This window comes from Ranitomeya imitator, chromosome 6, assembly GCF_032444005.1.
Source record: "Ranitomeya imitator isolate aRanImi1 chromosome 6, aRanImi1.pri, whole genome shotgun sequence".
Lineage (NCBI taxonomy): Eukaryota > Metazoa > Chordata > Amphibia > Anura > Dendrobatidae > Ranitomeya > Ranitomeya imitator.
This window is the reverse complement of record NC_091287.1, coordinates 28990657-29009140: the sequence shown is the minus strand read 5'-3', so window position 1 is coordinate 29009140 and position 18484 is coordinate 28990657. Positions and strand designations below refer to the sequence as shown.

General features: G+C 44.0%; 1 protein-coding gene across 1 annotated transcript in view; it reads right to left on the bottom strand.

The window, feature by feature from the left end:
- Positions 1 to 6765: 6765 nt before the first annotated feature.
- Positions 6766 to 18484, bottom strand: part of PDK4 (pyruvate dehydrogenase kinase 4) — a 31830-nt gene continuing 20111 nt past the window's right edge. Inside the window, exons 8-12 of the mRNA XM_069729369.1 lie at positions 15271 to 15347; positions 14509 to 14607; positions 13994 to 14104; positions 9981 to 10094; positions 6766 to 8711 (exon numbers count right to left, since the gene is read on the bottom strand). Of these exons, the coding sequence (XP_069585470.1) occupies positions 8583 to 8711; positions 9981 to 10094; positions 13994 to 14104; positions 14509 to 14607; positions 15271 to 15347 (530 nt within the window). The 3' untranslated portion in view covers positions 6766 to 8582. The remainder of the gene's footprint in view (positions 8712 to 9980; positions 10095 to 13993; positions 14105 to 14508; positions 14608 to 15270; positions 15348 to 18484) is intronic.

The following is an 18484-nucleotide window of genomic DNA, read 5'->3' as shown; positions in this document are numbered from 1 at the left end:
CGTGCCGTTAGTTCGGTACGGAGGGTCTTTTTGCCCCCTTTGCGTGGTTTTCTTTAGGGTTTTGTGTAGACCGCAAAGTTACCTTTTCTATCCTCGCTCTGTTAAGAAAGTCGGGCCTCACTTTGCTGAATCTATTTCATCTCTACGTTTGTCTTTTCATCTTTACTCACAGTCATTATATGTGGGGGGCTGCCTTTTCCTTTGGGGTATTTCTCTGAGGCAAGGTAGGCTTATTTTCTATCTTTAGGCTAGTTAGTTTCTCAGGCTGTGCCGAGTTGCATAGGCAGAGTTAGGCGCAATCCACGGCTGCCTCTAGTGTTGTTTGGAGAGGATTAGGGATTGTGGTCTGCAGAGTTCCCACGTCTCAGAGCTCGTTCTATGATTTTGGGTTATTGTCAGATCACTGTATGTGCTCTGACCGCTATGTCCATTGTGGTACTGAATTGCCTTTCATAACAAAGGGGGCACTCGGGGCATTATTGTAAGGGTGCATTATTCTAAGGGGGCATTATTGTAAGGGGGAATTATTGTAAGGGAGCACTCAGAGGGCATTATTGTAAGAGGGCACTCAGGGCATTATTGTAAGGGGGCATTATTGTAAGCGGGAATTATTGTAAGGGGGAATTATTGTAAGGGAGCCCTCGGGGCATTATTGTAAGAGGGCACTCAGGGCATTATTGTCTATTCTGGGGGAATTAATATTTTTTGGGCTACTTGCACATTTATTACATATTAAGAAACATTCATGGGAGTTATGCTTTAAGGGGCAGCCAGGGGGCATCATTAGTTGTTAAAGGAACACTATTACTTTAAAAAGGGCACTTCATTACTATCTTGTAAGCATAGATGCAAGCATTTTTTTATGTATATGTGGGCTCTTTAGGAATTATAGCCTTCAAAGTGCCACTACATGGGGCATTATTACTGTCTAGAAGGCACAAAGCGGGCATTGCAATGACACCAATATTTCTGAAATACAGTATTTAGGGTTCCCATTAGGGGCAGCATCTGTGTTATAATTGGAGGTATCAGCAGGATGGGGAATGTGTGTGTGTTTAGGCAAGGTGGGGGCAATACTGGAAATGTCAGAAGTGACAATCTCTGCAGACAAGTTGTAGCTGGAAGAAGTCGTCATGGTGGTCAGGGCCAGAACAACTGAATGACTCCATGCAGAAAAAAAAAAAAACAACACCATTAGGCATTATCTATAGCTGTCCTGTCAGCTCTGATCTGCTCTCATCTATGATCAGCAGGACTGGTTTCTACCATTATATGGCCTCCGTATGGTGGTAATATTGGTCTTGGTCTAGTTATTTTTCTTAAGTAACAGCATTGTCATTTACGGCTAAATCTCCTACATTACATGACCGTTACAACACTGCTTTATCTATGGATCTAGCAGTTCAACAAACCTATCATAAGTCTCCTACCGTCTAATGATAATGAGACGACTCTGCTCATTCTGTCCCTGTCTACACAGCAAAGGTGACACGTGAGCTGCAGAGAACAGTAAAGTTCAGCTACATGGCTCTGCTTTAGTGGCCTGTTTGTTAATATGTAACATCTCTACTGTAATTGTGGAAGAGGACTTATATTTCTATGGTATTTTTGGGCTAGTTGCCCTTTGACCCGATGGCCAAATTTATTTTCCAAGTGTAAATATAAGTAATGACTAATGTTGTTTCTGATTCTCTGCTATGAAGTTTCCATCCGACATGGATATCAAAGTCTTATCTGTCAGTATAGATTGTAAAGAAGCCTACAGGATGCCGCGGGTACAGGAACGCCTGACATAGATGTGAGCAAGAACAAGGGAGCTGTGCCCAGTAGGGCAAAAGTAACCGGCCCAGCGAGGCCGCAGGAGCCCGGTGAGGGGTTACACACAACAGCTGCTGCCGTCATTATACTAATTACTATCATTGACCTTAATGGAATAACACGATCAGGGGCGGAAGATTTGCTGAGCTCGGCCGCAATCATCCGACGCTGCAGAAAACACTTTGTTCTTCCTGGTAAAAGGTAACGGAAAGGAGGCAGTGATCCCAGGTACACGGCCTGTGATGACTACAATTATACAGGTCGCGTCGTTTCCAAGAATCGGGGAAGGATTGGAGGACGAGCAAACAACGCGCCACAATTTAGTCCACTCAACATTAATGGCCGTAAGGAATTTTTTTTTTTTTGCCTAATGCTGCAAATTAGATGATGGAAAGTTTTTCTTCCAGATGGAGAAGACATATAATGACTTATGATGCTTCCGTAATTAGGAAACCCCTTTGTAGAAAATGTGTAATTTAATCAGTTCTCCAGAATCCAACGCTGTTTTTCTTTTGTTCCTGCTCCTCTGTCCCCAAACTGTTCCCACAAAGCTGAAGATACAATTGTCCACAATGTCTTGTTCTGAAGATGAAGATTTCCCATCACTGGAGCTGAGGGTCTGAGGCCGAACCCTAATAACAGCCCTATCGCATTATCCCCCTCCACCATCTGTACAGGGGGCACAATGCAGTCAGGGGGGTAACATCGCCAAACCCAGACTCCTCCATCAGACACAGATAGAGACGTGCGATCTGTCACTGCACAGAACACGTCTCCTCCAGAGTGCAGTGATGGCGGCTTTACACCACTCCATCCGACGCACGGCATTGTGCTTGGTTATGTACGGCTGCATGCAGCTGCTCGGTCATGAAGCTTCCGACAGGGGTGCAGCCTTACTATGATCGTTGGGAGGCAGAAACAACAAATCAACAGTAGGTTAAGAGAGAATTGGGTTTATTTATTTTTACACCGTTCCTCATGCAGTGATTAGGCGACATTATTCTTCGGGTCAGTGCGATTACAGCGATACCAGAATGAAGTCAGTTTTTAGGCTTTGCTGCTACCACACACACACACTTAAAAAAAATGCTTTTCTATCCCTATACAAAAAAAAAAAAAAAAGTTTTTGTATTGCCCATATTTTGAGAGCTTAAATGCTTCTGTTCTGCCAACAGTCATGCGATCACTTGTTTTTTTTCTGGACAAGTTGATGTTTTTATTGGTAACATGTTTGGGCACAAGACATTTTTTGATTGCTTCCTATTCTGACTTTCGAGAGGCAGAATTAACTAAAACCAGCAATTCCAGAATGGTTTTTTTTTTAATTTTTATGCCGTTCACCATGTGGTAAAAGATATGAGGCAGTTTTATTCTTTGTATTGGTACAATTACAGCAATACTTCATTATATAATTTGTTTTGCACAATAAAAACTACATCGCTTTATTCTGAGATCTATAGCTTTTTTTAATTTATTTTTCCGGTGATGGAGCTGTATGATGGCTTGTTTTTTTTTGCGAGACAAGGTGATTTTTTTCAGGGACACAATTGTTATTTGCATTTGTCATTTTGATCGCGTTTTATTCCACATTTTGGTAGGCGGTTTCATGGTAAAGCAGTTTTTTGTCACGTTTTTCATTTATTTTTTAAGTGTTTAACATAAATATATGTATTTATTGGTAGTTTGTGTTTTTTTTGGTTTGTTTTTTTAATATTTTTACAATTTTGCTTAGTCTATGGAACTGTTTAACCAGTGCCCCTCGGAATAATTTTTATATTTTTTTTTTTATCTAAAATTAATCAGATGGAGTAAGGAGGAGGGAGGGTTGGCATTGCCTAACCCTTGGCTATATTTTTTATCTTCCCAGTGTCAACATCTGGCAAGTAGAATGGAGGACAGATCTGTGGAAATAGGGGGAGGTCGAGGGATTCTTCAGTTTCTGGGGGGGTCGGGGTCCCCTATTGTCTAAGTTAGAGGCGAATAAATTTAAACTGTGGGTGTCTAAATTTCCGACGGTAATGCTTATGGTCAAAGTGTGGGGTAAAATTAAAAGTTTAAGAGGAATTACTGGGTTCACGAGGTATACCCCTATATGGGATAATCCATATCTGCCGCAATTGAGGACACTGAAGGGGTTTGCGCAATGGCGACGAGTGGGTATCTGGTGGCTTTCACAGCTGATAGATGGGGGTGTCTTTAAATCATTTGAGGACTTACGAAAGGAGTTCTCACTTCAGCATTCTATATTTTATCAGTATTTACAAGTATGACACGCTTATATAATGCAGACTCATATACACCCCATTATTATACATCATGATACTGTTATTAATAGGATCGGTTTACAGGCATCAACAAGGGGACTAATTTCATTGTACGGGGAGCTCCTCTCGAGGGTGCTATTAGGTCACCCGATGACGGCATTAGCGAAATGGGAACAAGTGGGGGGGGGGGGGGATTTTGGTAGATCAATGGGAGTCAATAATGCAAATGATCCCTAAAGTTCTCCCTCAGTGAGCCTAACCGTCTGTCTCAACTATATACAGTTATATGAAAAAGTTTGGGCACCCCTATTAATCTTACGCTTAATGTTTTCTAAAAATTGTTTTTTTTTGCAACAGCTATTCCAGTTTCATATATCTAATAACTGATGGACACAGTAATGTTTCTGCCTTGAAATGAGGTTTATTGTACTAACAGAAAATGTGCAATCTGCATTCAAACAAAATTTGACAGGTGCATAAGTATGGGCACCCCACCAGAAAAGTGACATTAATATTTAGTAGATCCTCCTTTTGCAACAATAACAGCCTTTAGTCGCTTCCTGTAGCTTTTAATGAGTTCCTCGGTCCTGGATGAAGGTATTTTTGACCATTCCTCTTTACAAAACAATTCCAGTTCAGTTAAGTTTGATGGTCACCGAGCATGGACAGCCCTCTTCAAATGATCCCACAGATGTTCAATGATATTCAGGTCTGGGGACTGGGATGGCCATTCCAGAACAATAATTGTTCCTCTGCATGAATACCTGAGTAGATTTGGAGCGGTGTTTTGGATCATTGTCTTGCTGAAAGATCCATCCCCTGCGTAACTTCAACTTTGTCACTGATTCATGAACATTATTGTCAAGAATCTGCTGATACTGAGAGGAATCCATGCGTCCCTCAACTTTAACAAGATTCCCGATGCCGGCATTGGCCACGCAGCCCCAAAGCATGATGGAACCTCCACCAAATTTTACTATGGGTAGCAAGTGTTTTTCTTGGAATGCTGTGTTTTTTGGCCGCCATGCATAACGCCTTTTTATTTGACCAAACAACTCAATCTTGGTTTCATCAGTCCACAGGACCTTCTTCCAAAAATAAATTGGCTTCTCCAAATGTGCTTTTGCATACCTCAGCCGACTCTGTTTGTGGCGTGCTTGCAGAAATGGCTTCTTTCGCATCACTCTCCCATACAGCTTCTCCTTGTGCAAAGTGCGTTGTATAGTTGACCGATGCACAGTGACACCATCTGCAGCAAGTTGATGCTGCCGCTCTCTGGAGGTGGTCTGAGGATTGTCCTTGACTGATCTCACCATTCTTCTTCTCTGCCTTTCTGATGTTTTTCTTGGCCTGCCACTTCTGGCCTTAACAAGAACTGTACCTGTGTTCTTCCATTTCCTTTCTATGTTCCTCGCAGTGGAAATTGACAGGTTAAATCTCTGAGACAGCTTTTTGTATCCTTCCCCTGAACAACTATGTTGAATAATCTTTGTTTTCAGATCATTAGACAGTTGTTTTGAGGAGCCCATGATGCCACTCTCCAGAGGAGATTCAAACAGGAGAACAACTTGCAAGTGGCCACTTTAAGTAACTTTCTCATGATTGCATACACCTGGCTATGAAGTTCAAAGCTCAATGAGGTTAGAAAACCAAAAAAAGTGCTTTAGTAAGTCAGTAAAAAGTAGGTAGGAGTATTTAAAACAAGAAAATGATAAGGGTGCCCATACTTATGCACCTGTCAAATTCTGTTTGAATGCAGATTGCACATTTTCTGTTAGTACAATAAACCTCATTCCAAGGCATATCTAATAACTGTTGGACACAGTAATGTTTCTATGAAACTGAAATAGCTGTTGCAAAAAAACCCAACAATTTTTATAAAACATTAAGCTTAAGATTAATAGGGGTGCCCAAACTTTTTCATATAACTGTATCCTTTATAGGGTTTATAGGACTCCTAAGTGGCTGTTTGATTTGGGTCTAAGGCCAAATTCAAAATGTCCCAAGTGTATGCTCGATGATGCAGATATCCTACATATGTTCTGGACGTGTCCTTGTATACAAATATTCTGGATTATGGTTCTCAACTTAATATATATGGCCACAGAGCAGGATATTCTCAGAGACCGTATTGTCTGTGTGCTTGGATATGTTGAGGGAGGAGATGATTATTCACAAATAGCTGTTGCCAGAATGCTTTTTACTGCTAGAAAATTAATAGAATATCACTGGATCTCAGATAAAGTTCCCACGAGGAAAGAATATGTAAATAAGCTGAACCTCATACTATGCAGAGAGAAGGCCATTTATCTTAAACGGGGTAGACCGGCAGTGTTTGAGAAAATTTGGGCAGGATGGTTGAATGTTGCGGGCTTACCATCTGTAAGTTTATTCTCGTGATACCATGTTTATGTCACCATGAAAGTGATTTAGTTGTACTCCATGACTGGTGCCTTGGCATATGTGCCTTATCTATGTCTGTATTTTTCTTGTGATATATTTTATCATTGGACCAGGGTTAGGTAGGGGGGGGGGAAGCGGTTGTGAATGGGGAAAAGATTGTGGGGTATTTTGGAGAAAATTCTGTTATGTTCTGAAAACTTTAATAAAAAAAAATATCGGATTCCAAAATTTTTTTTTAAATCAGATGAATGAATCTGAAATGGACACAATCACAAGAAACTTTCATAATTTCAAAAGTATTTTATTTCCAATTAAAACATTTGAAGATGCCGCACGACACAAGACGTAAAAGATATATATATTCTTTTACAACACCTGAAGCTTAAAAAGCGGCCAATAATAATAATAATGTTATTATTGTCCAGAGCGGAGGCGCGGCAAACGAGGAAAGTCATTATAATAAATTAACAAGATTTAGACAATCTTAAAAAAAATAAAAAAAATAAATGAGAAAATAAGAGACATGTCGGGGCTGGTAACAGGGAACATGCCAGAACTGAATATAATAAATGAATTAAAAAAAAAAAAAAAAAAAAAAAACACACATAATATATTATAATTTAAAAAAAGGGCTTGGGATTTTGAAGCAAAGGTCTTTGTAGGAAAGACTTTAAAATATATACTTACTACACAGTTACTCCCCCAATATCCCCCCTCCTTATTGCAGGAAAGTTCTATAACAAGTCTGTGCAGTATGGATAGGCAGTCTGCTGTACAGCACATCTTCCTGGTGTAAATTATGGTACATTTTTTAGGCCACAATATCCCGGTCTTAAAACTTAACGCAACTTTTGAGAAAAGTGAAAAAAAAAAAAATTGCAAATTTTACGCACAAAAACAGAACATAAGCGAAATTTGTGACTTTTTAGGGAATTTTTTACCCTTTAAAACTGGCAGAAGTCACTTAGTAAGTTCACCCCCTTACAGGTTGAATGCAGCAAACTCGGGCATGAAACAATAGGCCACAAATTCAAGTTATTTCCCGCTGTTATCAGTCATTGGAAAGTCTGATAAACGAGGGAAAAATCAAGCAGCTTAGACGTTAAAATACAATTTTTTTTTATCCAGATGAAGCCTAAATAAAAACATACACAACCTCGATGGAAGATACCACAGCCTGTGATTTCTTTTTTTTTTTGCTTACAATATCCAAAAAGTGGCATGAAAACTTAATAAAACTTTCACATGTACCATGTCTATAGGTAGATGTAACAATCATAAGATATCGGACGTCGACTTAAACCATACAAGACTGGCTGTATAGATGTACAGACGCATTTTGAGGTCATGATCTACAGCGCTAAGATATAAATATACTTGAAATACTTCTTTACAAAAAAAAAAAAAAAAAATTTAAACAGACCCCTGAATTACATATTCATTTACATTTGTGTGTAGTGAAATGACCAAAACGCGTTAGCCACCAGGAATATGGCATCACGGGAACATTTTAGTCATTTTTTTTTTGGCAATAACAGGAAACCCTCCACATAAGTTTAGGCTTTTTTTTTTTGGCAAAATGGAACTGAACTAGATTATAGGATAAAAGAAAAGGAAATCTCTTTTCCTAAATACATAATAATATGGAAATGATGTAGTAGTGGGAGAGGGCGACTGCTCTGCGACAGGCATGGTCGCCCTACAGGTTGCACTATGGATGAGAAAGGTCCGTAGGGATCATATAAAGTATCATACTCTACTGGATTATAAAAGTTGGTCGCCTCAGTAGATCGAAGAGGATTTTGGTGAATCTTTCCTTTTTCTTGAAGGAAGCAGATTTTCTCACTTGGCTTCGTCCATTGAGATCAGCAATGTTCATTTTCACGGGAACATTAGACGACGAGTGAACATATATCTACTAACTACTACATAGATTGGATCGGTGACTGGCTCTCCTTGTCGCGCCCGCGGCCAGCTCCAGCACAGTACAAGCCGCCTTCTTCCTCTTGGTAACGTAACACTTGCAGGTGAATAGTCCTGTGCAATGAGTGCTTGATCCCTTTATTCTCATCTCCTGAGAAAATCTTCAAGGCTCTTCTACCTGGCGAGGTTCTTTGGTTCACTGCTGGGAATACACCAGTCGTCTGCCTCTGTGCATAGTTTATAATGCTTCCATGCAGACATATTGAAGACTGGTAGTCTCTCTACGGACTCCGAGGAAAGAGCCTGCAAAAAAATATAAAGAAACTACATGAATACAACATGGCTTCATCTTCACATTCCCTTCACTTATCCGGAGTTACCTCCTGTATTATACCCCAGAGCTGCACTCACTATTCTGCTGGTGCAGTCACTGTGTACATACATTACATTACTGATCCTGAGTTACATCCTGTATTATACTCCAGAGCTGAGCTCACTATCCAGTCCATTACAATTAATGTCCCTGATATCTGGGGAAAATGACAGAACTCTACATCTGCCACATGCACTCCCCAACCAGGTGTGATCTGGCACTGGAATGGAACTGGCACCAGAATACAGCTGGAAACCAATTACGAACAGTGCGGGAATAGACAATGACGAAATCAAAGATGTACCTGAAAATATTACTGCTCATGAGTTACATCCTGTATTATACCCCAGAGCTGCACTCACTATTCTGCTGGTGCAGTCACTGTGCACATACATTACATTACTGATCCTGAGTTACCTGCTGTATTATACCCCAGAGCTGCACTCACTATTCTGCTGGTGCAGTCACTGTGTACATACATTACTGATCCTGAGTTACCTCCTGTATTATACCCCAGAGCTGCACTCACTATTCTGCTGGTGCAGTCACTGTGTACATACATTACATTACTGATCCTGTACTGATCCTGAGTTACATCCTGTATTATACTCCAGAGCTGCACTCACTATTCTGCTGGTGCAGTCACTGTGTACATACATTACATTACTGATCCTGAGTTACATCCTGTATTATACCCCAGAGCTGCACTCACTATTCTGCTGCTGCAGTCACTGTGTACATACATTACATAAACATACAGTACAGAGTTTTATTATACATCTGAACACATTTAACCCTCAGAGACCTTTACACCAAGATGGGGATCACAAGGCGGCTTAGTATTACATTAGGGAATTGCAGAACTTACAACTCCCTAAATCATGGCTATACATGCCATTTTGGCTATAAAGGGGGATTGTAAGAGATCGAATAATTTTACTTTATCAGAGTGGGGTCGCTGCTTCGCCTTCCTCCCGGATGCCATTTCTCTGCCTTGATCTTGGCACACAAGTGGCAAACACGCCGAGCAGGTCGCCAGGAGGTTAAACGGAGCAATAATAACTGGGTTACACAATCCTTCGATAACAATCAGTAAACTTGTCTCCAAAACAAGAATTTCACTTCATTGTACATGAACAACTCAGACGCTAAAAGCCACAAGAAAATACACAGCACAATGAATAATACAACGACGTTACCTTCAGGTAAATGACCGCGTCCGTCCCAAAACCCTCCATCGAATGCAGCATTAGATCCCCTTGGAAGTATTTGGCATAAAGGCGAGAAATTGGCAAACCGTACCCAAAACCAGCCTGAAAAATAAATATATATATAGTATTAATGAGTTATCACACACACTCTAAGCCCATTGATTTTAATGTGGATGGTGTAATACTTCACTTTTCCTGCGGGCGCGCTGTAGAAAATTTGTTAACTTGCTACCAAGTTAAGAACGGAATGTTTAGACTGAACGGGGATTTGCCCAATTTAGAAAGCCTAAAAAAACAAATATAGCAGAGCTGAAGTGGTCACTGCTCAGTTTCAGAACATTTAGGGATTGTCCAGCTTATATCCAACAGCAGGTTAGAAATTACACGTTAAAACTTAACTTTTACTTATATTTGTTAAAATCACGAACGTGACCGTGAGCGAACAAGGTGCCAGTGTTTTTAAAAACCAAAAAATCATAACAAAGACCACAACAGGTAAGAGTTCAAATGGAACAGTATTTGTGGAGCATATGTTTCAAAATCTATCATACATATGACACTATACCACAATGAGCAAGCTCAAAAAACCATATAGGGTGGGTCAATCTCCAACCTATTAAATTTATACCACCAATAGCACTAGAATACATATATGCCTCACCACATTAATAATGCACACCAGCATATGTTCGGTAAGTGTCTATGCGTGGATTCATCTAGCAACAGCGTTTATAATTTATACTCATCCTTCTGGGACCGATGCTGCCAGCGGTGCCTCCTTAGAGTTTCTGGGGCTTAGGGGCGGATCATGCCGCACTAGCCATAGTTCCCCGTTATATCCAGTGTCTCCCGACGCGTTTCTTCTTTTAATTCATCAGGGGGGTAGTGACAAAAGATGCTGTCAAATCCACGAGCATTGCTAAACCATGCGCCCCCTTACCTGACTTAAATAGACTACATGTGTTCCTTCACGCGGCGCGTACCCGGCCGCCGGTGACTCATTTCCGGCTGCTCTCGCCCGCGCGCTGGCATAGTTAGTATTGACGCGCCCACCTTGTGCATCCTGAGGCCGCGCACTTCCGGCCACCGGAGAGCTCCTTCCGGCCCCTCATGCACGTGCTGCATACCGCGCACCTCATAGTGCCGTGTGATGCTGCAGAGCCTGTGGGGGTTCATCTATCATTAGTGGAATTTTGAATCTTATTTCTAGACCCGTATTTGCATATTTGTACCGTATGGATAAAGAGACACTGAAATGACCTGTATTCCTTTTGTGGAATTTTTTCTATTGTGCTGGGTTTACCACTTATTTTTGATGACTCTATCGCATTAGTGGGGGTTCATCTATTTTTAGTGGAATTTTTAATCTTATTTCTAGACCCATATCTGCGTATGTGTACCGTATGGATAAGGAGACACTGAAATGACCTATATTCCGTGTGTGGTATGGAAGGATGTGGGTTGTACAAAATGGCACATTACCTTTATTGAATGGACAGCATCCACGTGTGTGCACTGTTATGCACCTCGGTGGATGTTTAGCATAGTGGGCTGGCCCGACCAATCGGGGGTTTACATGCTTTATTTACACCTCGGCCTCGGTCATTTGATCGTAAGCCGGATGTGACGCTTACGGGCTAATGCGCCGTCTTTGATTCCCTACTGGAAATGACGGGTGCATCCCTATTTGTCTGCCCCCGCACAGGCTCTGCAGCATCACACGGCACTATGAGGTGCGCGGTATGCAGCACGTGCATGAGGGGCCGGAAGGAGCTCTCCGGTGGCCGGAAGTGCGCGGCCTCAGGATGCACAAGGTGGGCGCGTCAATACTAACTATGCCAGCGCGCGGGCGAGAGCAGCCGGAAATGAGTCACCGGTGGCCGGGTACGCGCCGCGTGAAGGAACACATGTAGTCTATTTAAGTCAGGTAAGGGGGCGCATGGTTTAGCAATGCTCGTGGATTTGACAGCATCTTTTGTCACTACCCCCCTGATGAATTAAAAGAAGAAACGCGTCGGGAGACACTGGATATAACGGGGAACTATGGCTAGTGCGGCATGATCCGCCCCTAAGCCCCAGAAACTCTAAGGAGGCACCGCTGGCAGCATCGGTCCCAGAAGGATGAGTATAAATTATAAACGCTGTTGCTAGATGAATCCACGCATAGACACTTACCGAACATATGCTGGTGTGCATTATTAATGTGGTGAGGCATATATGTATTCTAGTGCTATTGGTGGTATAAATTTAATAGGTTGGAGATTGACCCACCCTATATGGTTTTTTGAGCTTGCTCATTGTGGTATAGTGTCATATGTATGATAGATTTTGAAACATATGCTCCACAAATACTGTTCCATTTGAACTCTTACCTGTTGTGGTCTTTGTTATGATTTTTTGGTTTTTAAAAACACTGGCACCTTGTTCGCTCACGGTCACGTTCGTGATTTTAACAAATATAAGTAAAAGTTAAGTTTTAACGTGTAATTTCTAACCTGCTGTTGGATATAGTAAATATTGGTTAGTGGTAATTTTTTTGTCCTTGCTGAGATACGATTGTCCAGCTTACATTCAAAAGAAAAATATATAGAATAATTATAAAAACTCCATCAGGCTACTCCAGTCCATCCCACCATGATAGAAAGTTAGGACTTCCTATTCTTGATCGGTTATGCTTTGAATTAAATACCATTTCAGTCATCTGACCGCTGCCGCCAATCACAGAACAAAGTGATCAGCTGACTGCAGAATGGGACGTCAACACATCTAATCCCACCAGAGAACACTGGAGCCATTAAGACTAAAAAAAATATATATAAATATATTACCCCTACATACATTTTTAGTGAGATATTATATATAATCAATAAAAAAAAATATGTGCATCAAAACAAACTTGCTCCCTAGAGTTTATCAAATGTACAAGACCTATTTCCAGAGTGGAGACCCCCTTTAATATAAAGCAGTAAGTTCCTCTGCAGTCCTGTGTAAAGCAACAGATAGAACTGGATTCTTTAGCTGCATTAGGCCTGTCCCACTCGTCCAGATAATTCCGGTACCGGAAAAATTGGTAACGGAGTTATCCGTGTCCGTGTGCTCACCTGGCACACGTGCGGCAGCCGTGTCCCGACTGGGTACTACATGCACCGTGCAGGAGACAGCGCTACAGTTAAGCGCTGTCCCCTGCTTTGGGTGCTGAATCCAGAATTCATTCCTTCTTCCCAGCAGCGTTCGCTGGAGAGAAGGAATGAAAAATCTTTTTTTTTTTTTTTTTTTTTTTTAAATAAAAATAAAGTTCCTGGTTATCTCCCCCCTCCCTCCTCCTGTGCGCCCGCCCGCTAGCATTAAAATACTTACCCAGCTCCCCCGATGACTCCTCTCAGCGTCGAAGCTCTTCCTGTATGAGCGGTCACGTGGTGCCGCTTATTACAGTGATGAATATGCGGCTCCACCCCTATGGAAGAGCTGCGACGCTGAGAGGAGTCATCGGGGGAGCTGAGTAAGTATTTTAATGCCAGCGGGCGGGCGCACAGGAGGAGGAAGGGGGGAGATAACCAGGAACTTTATTTTTACAACAACAAAAAAAAAAAAAAGAAAAGATTTTTCATTCCTTCTCTCCAGCGAACGCTGCTGGAGAGAAGAAATGAATGGCGGCTTCAGCACCACAAGCTGGGGGGACAGCGCTTACTGTAGCGCTGTCTCCTGCACGGCACACGGACTGCACACGGACAGCATCCGTGTGCGGTACGTGTTACACGGACCCATTGACTTTAATGGGTCCCTGTGATATGTGCGCTCCCACGAACACTGACATGTCTCCGTGTTTTTCAAACGGATACACGGTCCGTGAAAACACGCTGACATGTGCAGAGACACATTGATTTTAATGTGTTTACGTGAGTCAGTGTCTCTTGTACGTGAGGAAACTGTCACCTCACGTACCGGAGCCACTGACGTGTGAAACCGGCCTTATACGTAGTGGTGTGTAGGCAGCCGCTCACCAGTGGTGCATTGCGGGAATTGTCCATCAAGGGTCGGGGAGCCGTGGAATACATATAACTGAAGAGATGCTCTATTTTTCTTAAAGGTACACCTCCTCCGTTATCAGATATCTAAGAGAAGAAAAAAAAGTGATAATGATATAAAATGGATTGGGTCATAAGCTGCAAAAAAAAAAAAAGTAGTTAAAAAAAAAAAAAAACAACAACTATGTATATTCATCATTCAGGACCCTGGGAAAACGCTATGGTCGTGTGAACAGCAATGGCCATTATTAGTAGCTTCTGCAATAATTGAATAGGACTCTGAAGATAAGGAGGCCGCGCCTGCACGTAGCCGAAAATACCGGCACTACGCGATTCCCGGACAGATCTGGATTCTTATCACAAGCGCACAATATTACTGCCGGAGATCGGCTCCATCTCTGCTCATGAGTTAAATGACCCTGATAAATACTCAGTGTGCAGAGATGGGAATAGATTGGCGTTTGCACTTTGTTATTCTTCCAGGTGGTTACCTTAATGGTGAGGTCCTCGATCCCGAGGACGACATTCACTTTTACAGGAGGCAGGGAAGGACTGTCCTCGTGATTCTCCACAGTGGCTCTCATGGCGTTCTAATAGAGAGAACATACAGCATTGAAAAAAAAAAAAAAATCAGTGGGAGATGAGTGTCAGCAGAACCTCCTTTTCCTACGCTTATTTCTGGTAAACTATAATATTAGGGGTCCAGCGAATTGTCATACAGTGAGCTGTATCACAGTTTGGGTAATAAGACATGTGCAACGGTTGTTAAGGGTTTTCTAAAAGCGAAGCTGCTCTGTGGACTGGGGAGTTTTTCTTCATTTACATGGGTCCTCTTTACTTCCCTAGCCTGGAGGACCCGAGTTGATCTGTCTAGTATAAGAAAAATGAGAGGCCATATGCTACATTTAGCCAGCGGCCACCAGTTATTAGATAGATATATATAGGGTATGGGGTGGACTGCAAAACATCCTGAACAGCTGATACTAGGAGCAAATGTGGACAATCCCATTCCCTACGTCCCATAAAGGTCTATGGAAATAAGAGGCTGGGAAGAGCTGGTGGTAGCCCCACATAACAAGCATGACTACCTATTATCATAACCCCTATGTAATGCCTCGCTTTTCCTGCAGCAGCAATTGCATCACTTCTCTACCCTATTGCCTTAAGAAATCCTAATGCAAAAGTTAAAGTTTACGGTATGTGACAACTGAGTTCACCCCTATACATTCACTCATGATCAGGAGGTATCATACCTTAAAGAGCTCAAACAGCATGTGGTAGAGATGGGACGGGACATAGACGATATTTATGGGCTGCCCACGAGCCTTTCCTGCAGGGGAAAAAAGTAAGGTGTTATTTACAGGTGGGATAAGTCACGCATACGCATGTATTCCTCGTCCTTAGTGCTCGCTGTGGCCACCTACTATGTAATCATGGCTTGCATAGCACGCAAAGTCAGCAGAGAGTAATAATCTAAAAACATATTAAATTACTATGTCATTATGGAGGATGCAGTGAGCTCCCTTTTGTGGTGGCTGCTAGAATTAATCTAGACAGAATATAGGGATTTTTGTGTGTACTCACCGTAAAATCCTTTTCTCCGAGCCACTCATTGGGGGACACAGGACCATGACCATGGGTTATGCTGCTGTCACTAGGAGGCTGACACTAAGCTGAGACAAAAAAAGGTTAGCTCCTCCCCTGCAGTATACACCCTCGTACTGGCTTCCAGACACCCAGTTTAGTGCAAAAGCAGTAGGATAGTAACAATATAACAAGTAACATTAGAATATAACATGTCAAACAAACAGTCAAGATCAAAAAAACAAGATCACGAGCCGAAAGGCTACCAGGGTGGGTGCTGTGTCCCCCAATGAGTGGCTCGGAGAAAAGGATTTTACGGTGAGTACACACAAAAATCCCTATTTCTCCTTCGCCTCATTGGGGGGACACAGGACCATGGGACGTCCCAAAGCAGTCCCTGGGAGGGAAACAATACAACCAAAATAACTCCGTGTACCATCTGACTACAAATGCGCAACGGCCGCCTGCAGGATACGCCTGCCAAGGGCCGCGTCCGCAGAAGAGTGAATGTGAACATTGTAATGCTTTGTGAAAGTATGCAGGCTGGACCACGTTGCAGCCTTGCAAACCTGCTCCGCTGTTGCCTGGTGCCGGATGGCCCAGGAAGCACCCATCGACCGAGTGGAGTGAGCTCTAATCCCCGCCGGGATAGGACTGCCCCTGACCCGATAGGATTCCTGGATAGCAGATCGGATCCATCTGGCTATCGTGGATTTAGACGCAGCCAAACCCTTTCTGTGACCTTCCGGGAGCACGAAAAGGGCGTCCGATTTCCTGAAGTGAGCCGTTCTGGAAATGTACCTCCTGAGGGCCCTTGCCACATCCAGGGTATGGAGAGCTTTCTCGACCCTATGTTTGGGCTGCGGGCAAAAGGAGGGAAGAATGATGTCCTCATTGAGATGGAAAGATGAGACCACCTTCGGAAGAAATGCCGGAGAAGGACGTAGGACTACCTTGTCCTGATGAAAGGCAAGGAAAGGAACCCGGCAGGATAAAGCGGCGAGCTCTGAAACCCTTCTGATGGACGTCACCGCTACCAGGAAGGCAACCTTCCAAGAGAGGACAGAGAGCGGAACGTCTTGAAGGGGTTCGAACGGAGGTTCCTGAAGAACCCCCAGAACCAAGTTGAGATCCCAGGTCTCTAGCGGCATCCTGTAGGGAGGAACCACATGGGAGACTCCCTGGATGAAAGTCTTGACCTGAAGGTTGGTGGCGATCCTACGCTGGAAAAGCACGGATAACGCTGAGATCTGACCTTTGAGGGAACTCAGGGCCAAACCGGAGTCCAGACCAGACTGAAGGAAATTCAAGATGCAAGGGATAGAGAAAACGAGCGGAGGGTGACCCCGGAGCCTGCACCATGAGAAGAAGGTTTTCCAGACGCGGTGGTAGATGGAGGCGGAAGACGCCTTGCGAGCACTTAACATGGTGGGGATGACCTGCTGAGAGAAACCGGCACGAGTTAGAATCCAGGTTTCAACAGCCACGCCGTTAAACGTAGGGCCCCTGAGCTCTGATGGTAGATCGGTCCTTGGCGAAGCAGGTCTGGGCGGTCTGGCAACCGCAAGGGAACGTCGGCTACGAGCTGAACGAGCTCCGCGTACCAAGCGCGACGAGGCCAGTCTGGGGCGACCAGGATGACTGGAACTCCCTCCGTCTTGATCTTTCGGATCACCTTCGGCAGTAAGGGAAGGGGAGGGAACACATATGGGAGCTGAAATTGATGCCACGGAGAGATCAGCGCGTCCACTCCTATGGCCTGGGGATCCCGAGATCGAGCAATGAAGTTGTGGACTTTGGCGTTCAATCTGGACGCCATCAGATCCACGTCCGGGGTCCCCCAGCGAAGACAGATCTGGTGAAAAACCTCTGGGTGGAGTTCCCACTCCCCCGAGGCAAGGCCCTGGCGGCTCAGGAAGTCCGCCGCCCAGTTCTCGACTCCTGGAATGTGCACCGCAGAGATGATGGAATGGTTGGTTTCGGCCCAACGAAGGATGAGGGAGACTTCCTGCATCGCCGCCCTGCTGCGGGTACCCCCCTGGTGGTTGATGTAAGCCACCGCCGTGACGTTGTCCGATTGGACTCGTACTGGGTGACCCGCGAGCAGGGCGTGAAAGTGACTCAGTGCAAGTCTGATAGCACGAATCTCCAGGATGTTGATGGGGAGTTTGGATTCCCGAACTGTCCAGCGGCCCTGGGCAGAGTGGTGGAGGAACACCGCCCCCCAGCCAAGGAGACTGGCGTCGGTAGTTACCACTAACCAGCGGATCGGGAGGAAGGACTTCCCCTGGAGAAGAGATGGGCCCAGGGTCCACCATACGAGAGATTGTCTGACCCGCGGGGACAGGGGACAAGGGCGGTCGAGAGATGAGATACTCCTGTCCCAGATGTCCAGCAAAGCCTGTTGCAAGGGACGGAGATGGAGTTGAGCAAAAGAAACTGCTTCGATTGTGGCAACCATCTTCCCCAAAATCTTCATGGCGAACCGAATGGTTCGCGGGCGGGGGTGACAGAGCGTTCGGGCTCCCTTCTGAAGTGCTTGGGCCTTGGACCGAGGAAGCAAGACCAGACCCCTCGAAGTGTCCAGGATCATTCCCAGAAAGGAGATCCGACGGGCCGGAACGGGAGCGGATTTGTCCCAGTTGATCAACCAACCTAGGCGCGAAAGAGAATCCAGGGTAATGTGGACGCTTGACTCGCAGGCTTGAAAAGACGGGCCCTTTATGAGGAGATCGTCTAAGTAAGGTAACACGACGACTCCTCGAGAATGAAGGATGGCCATGACAGCCGCCATGACCTTGGTAAATACCCTGGGCGCCGTGGCGAGACCGAAGGGTAAGGCCGTGAACTGGAAGTGGTCCTCCCGAATGGCAAAGCGGAGGA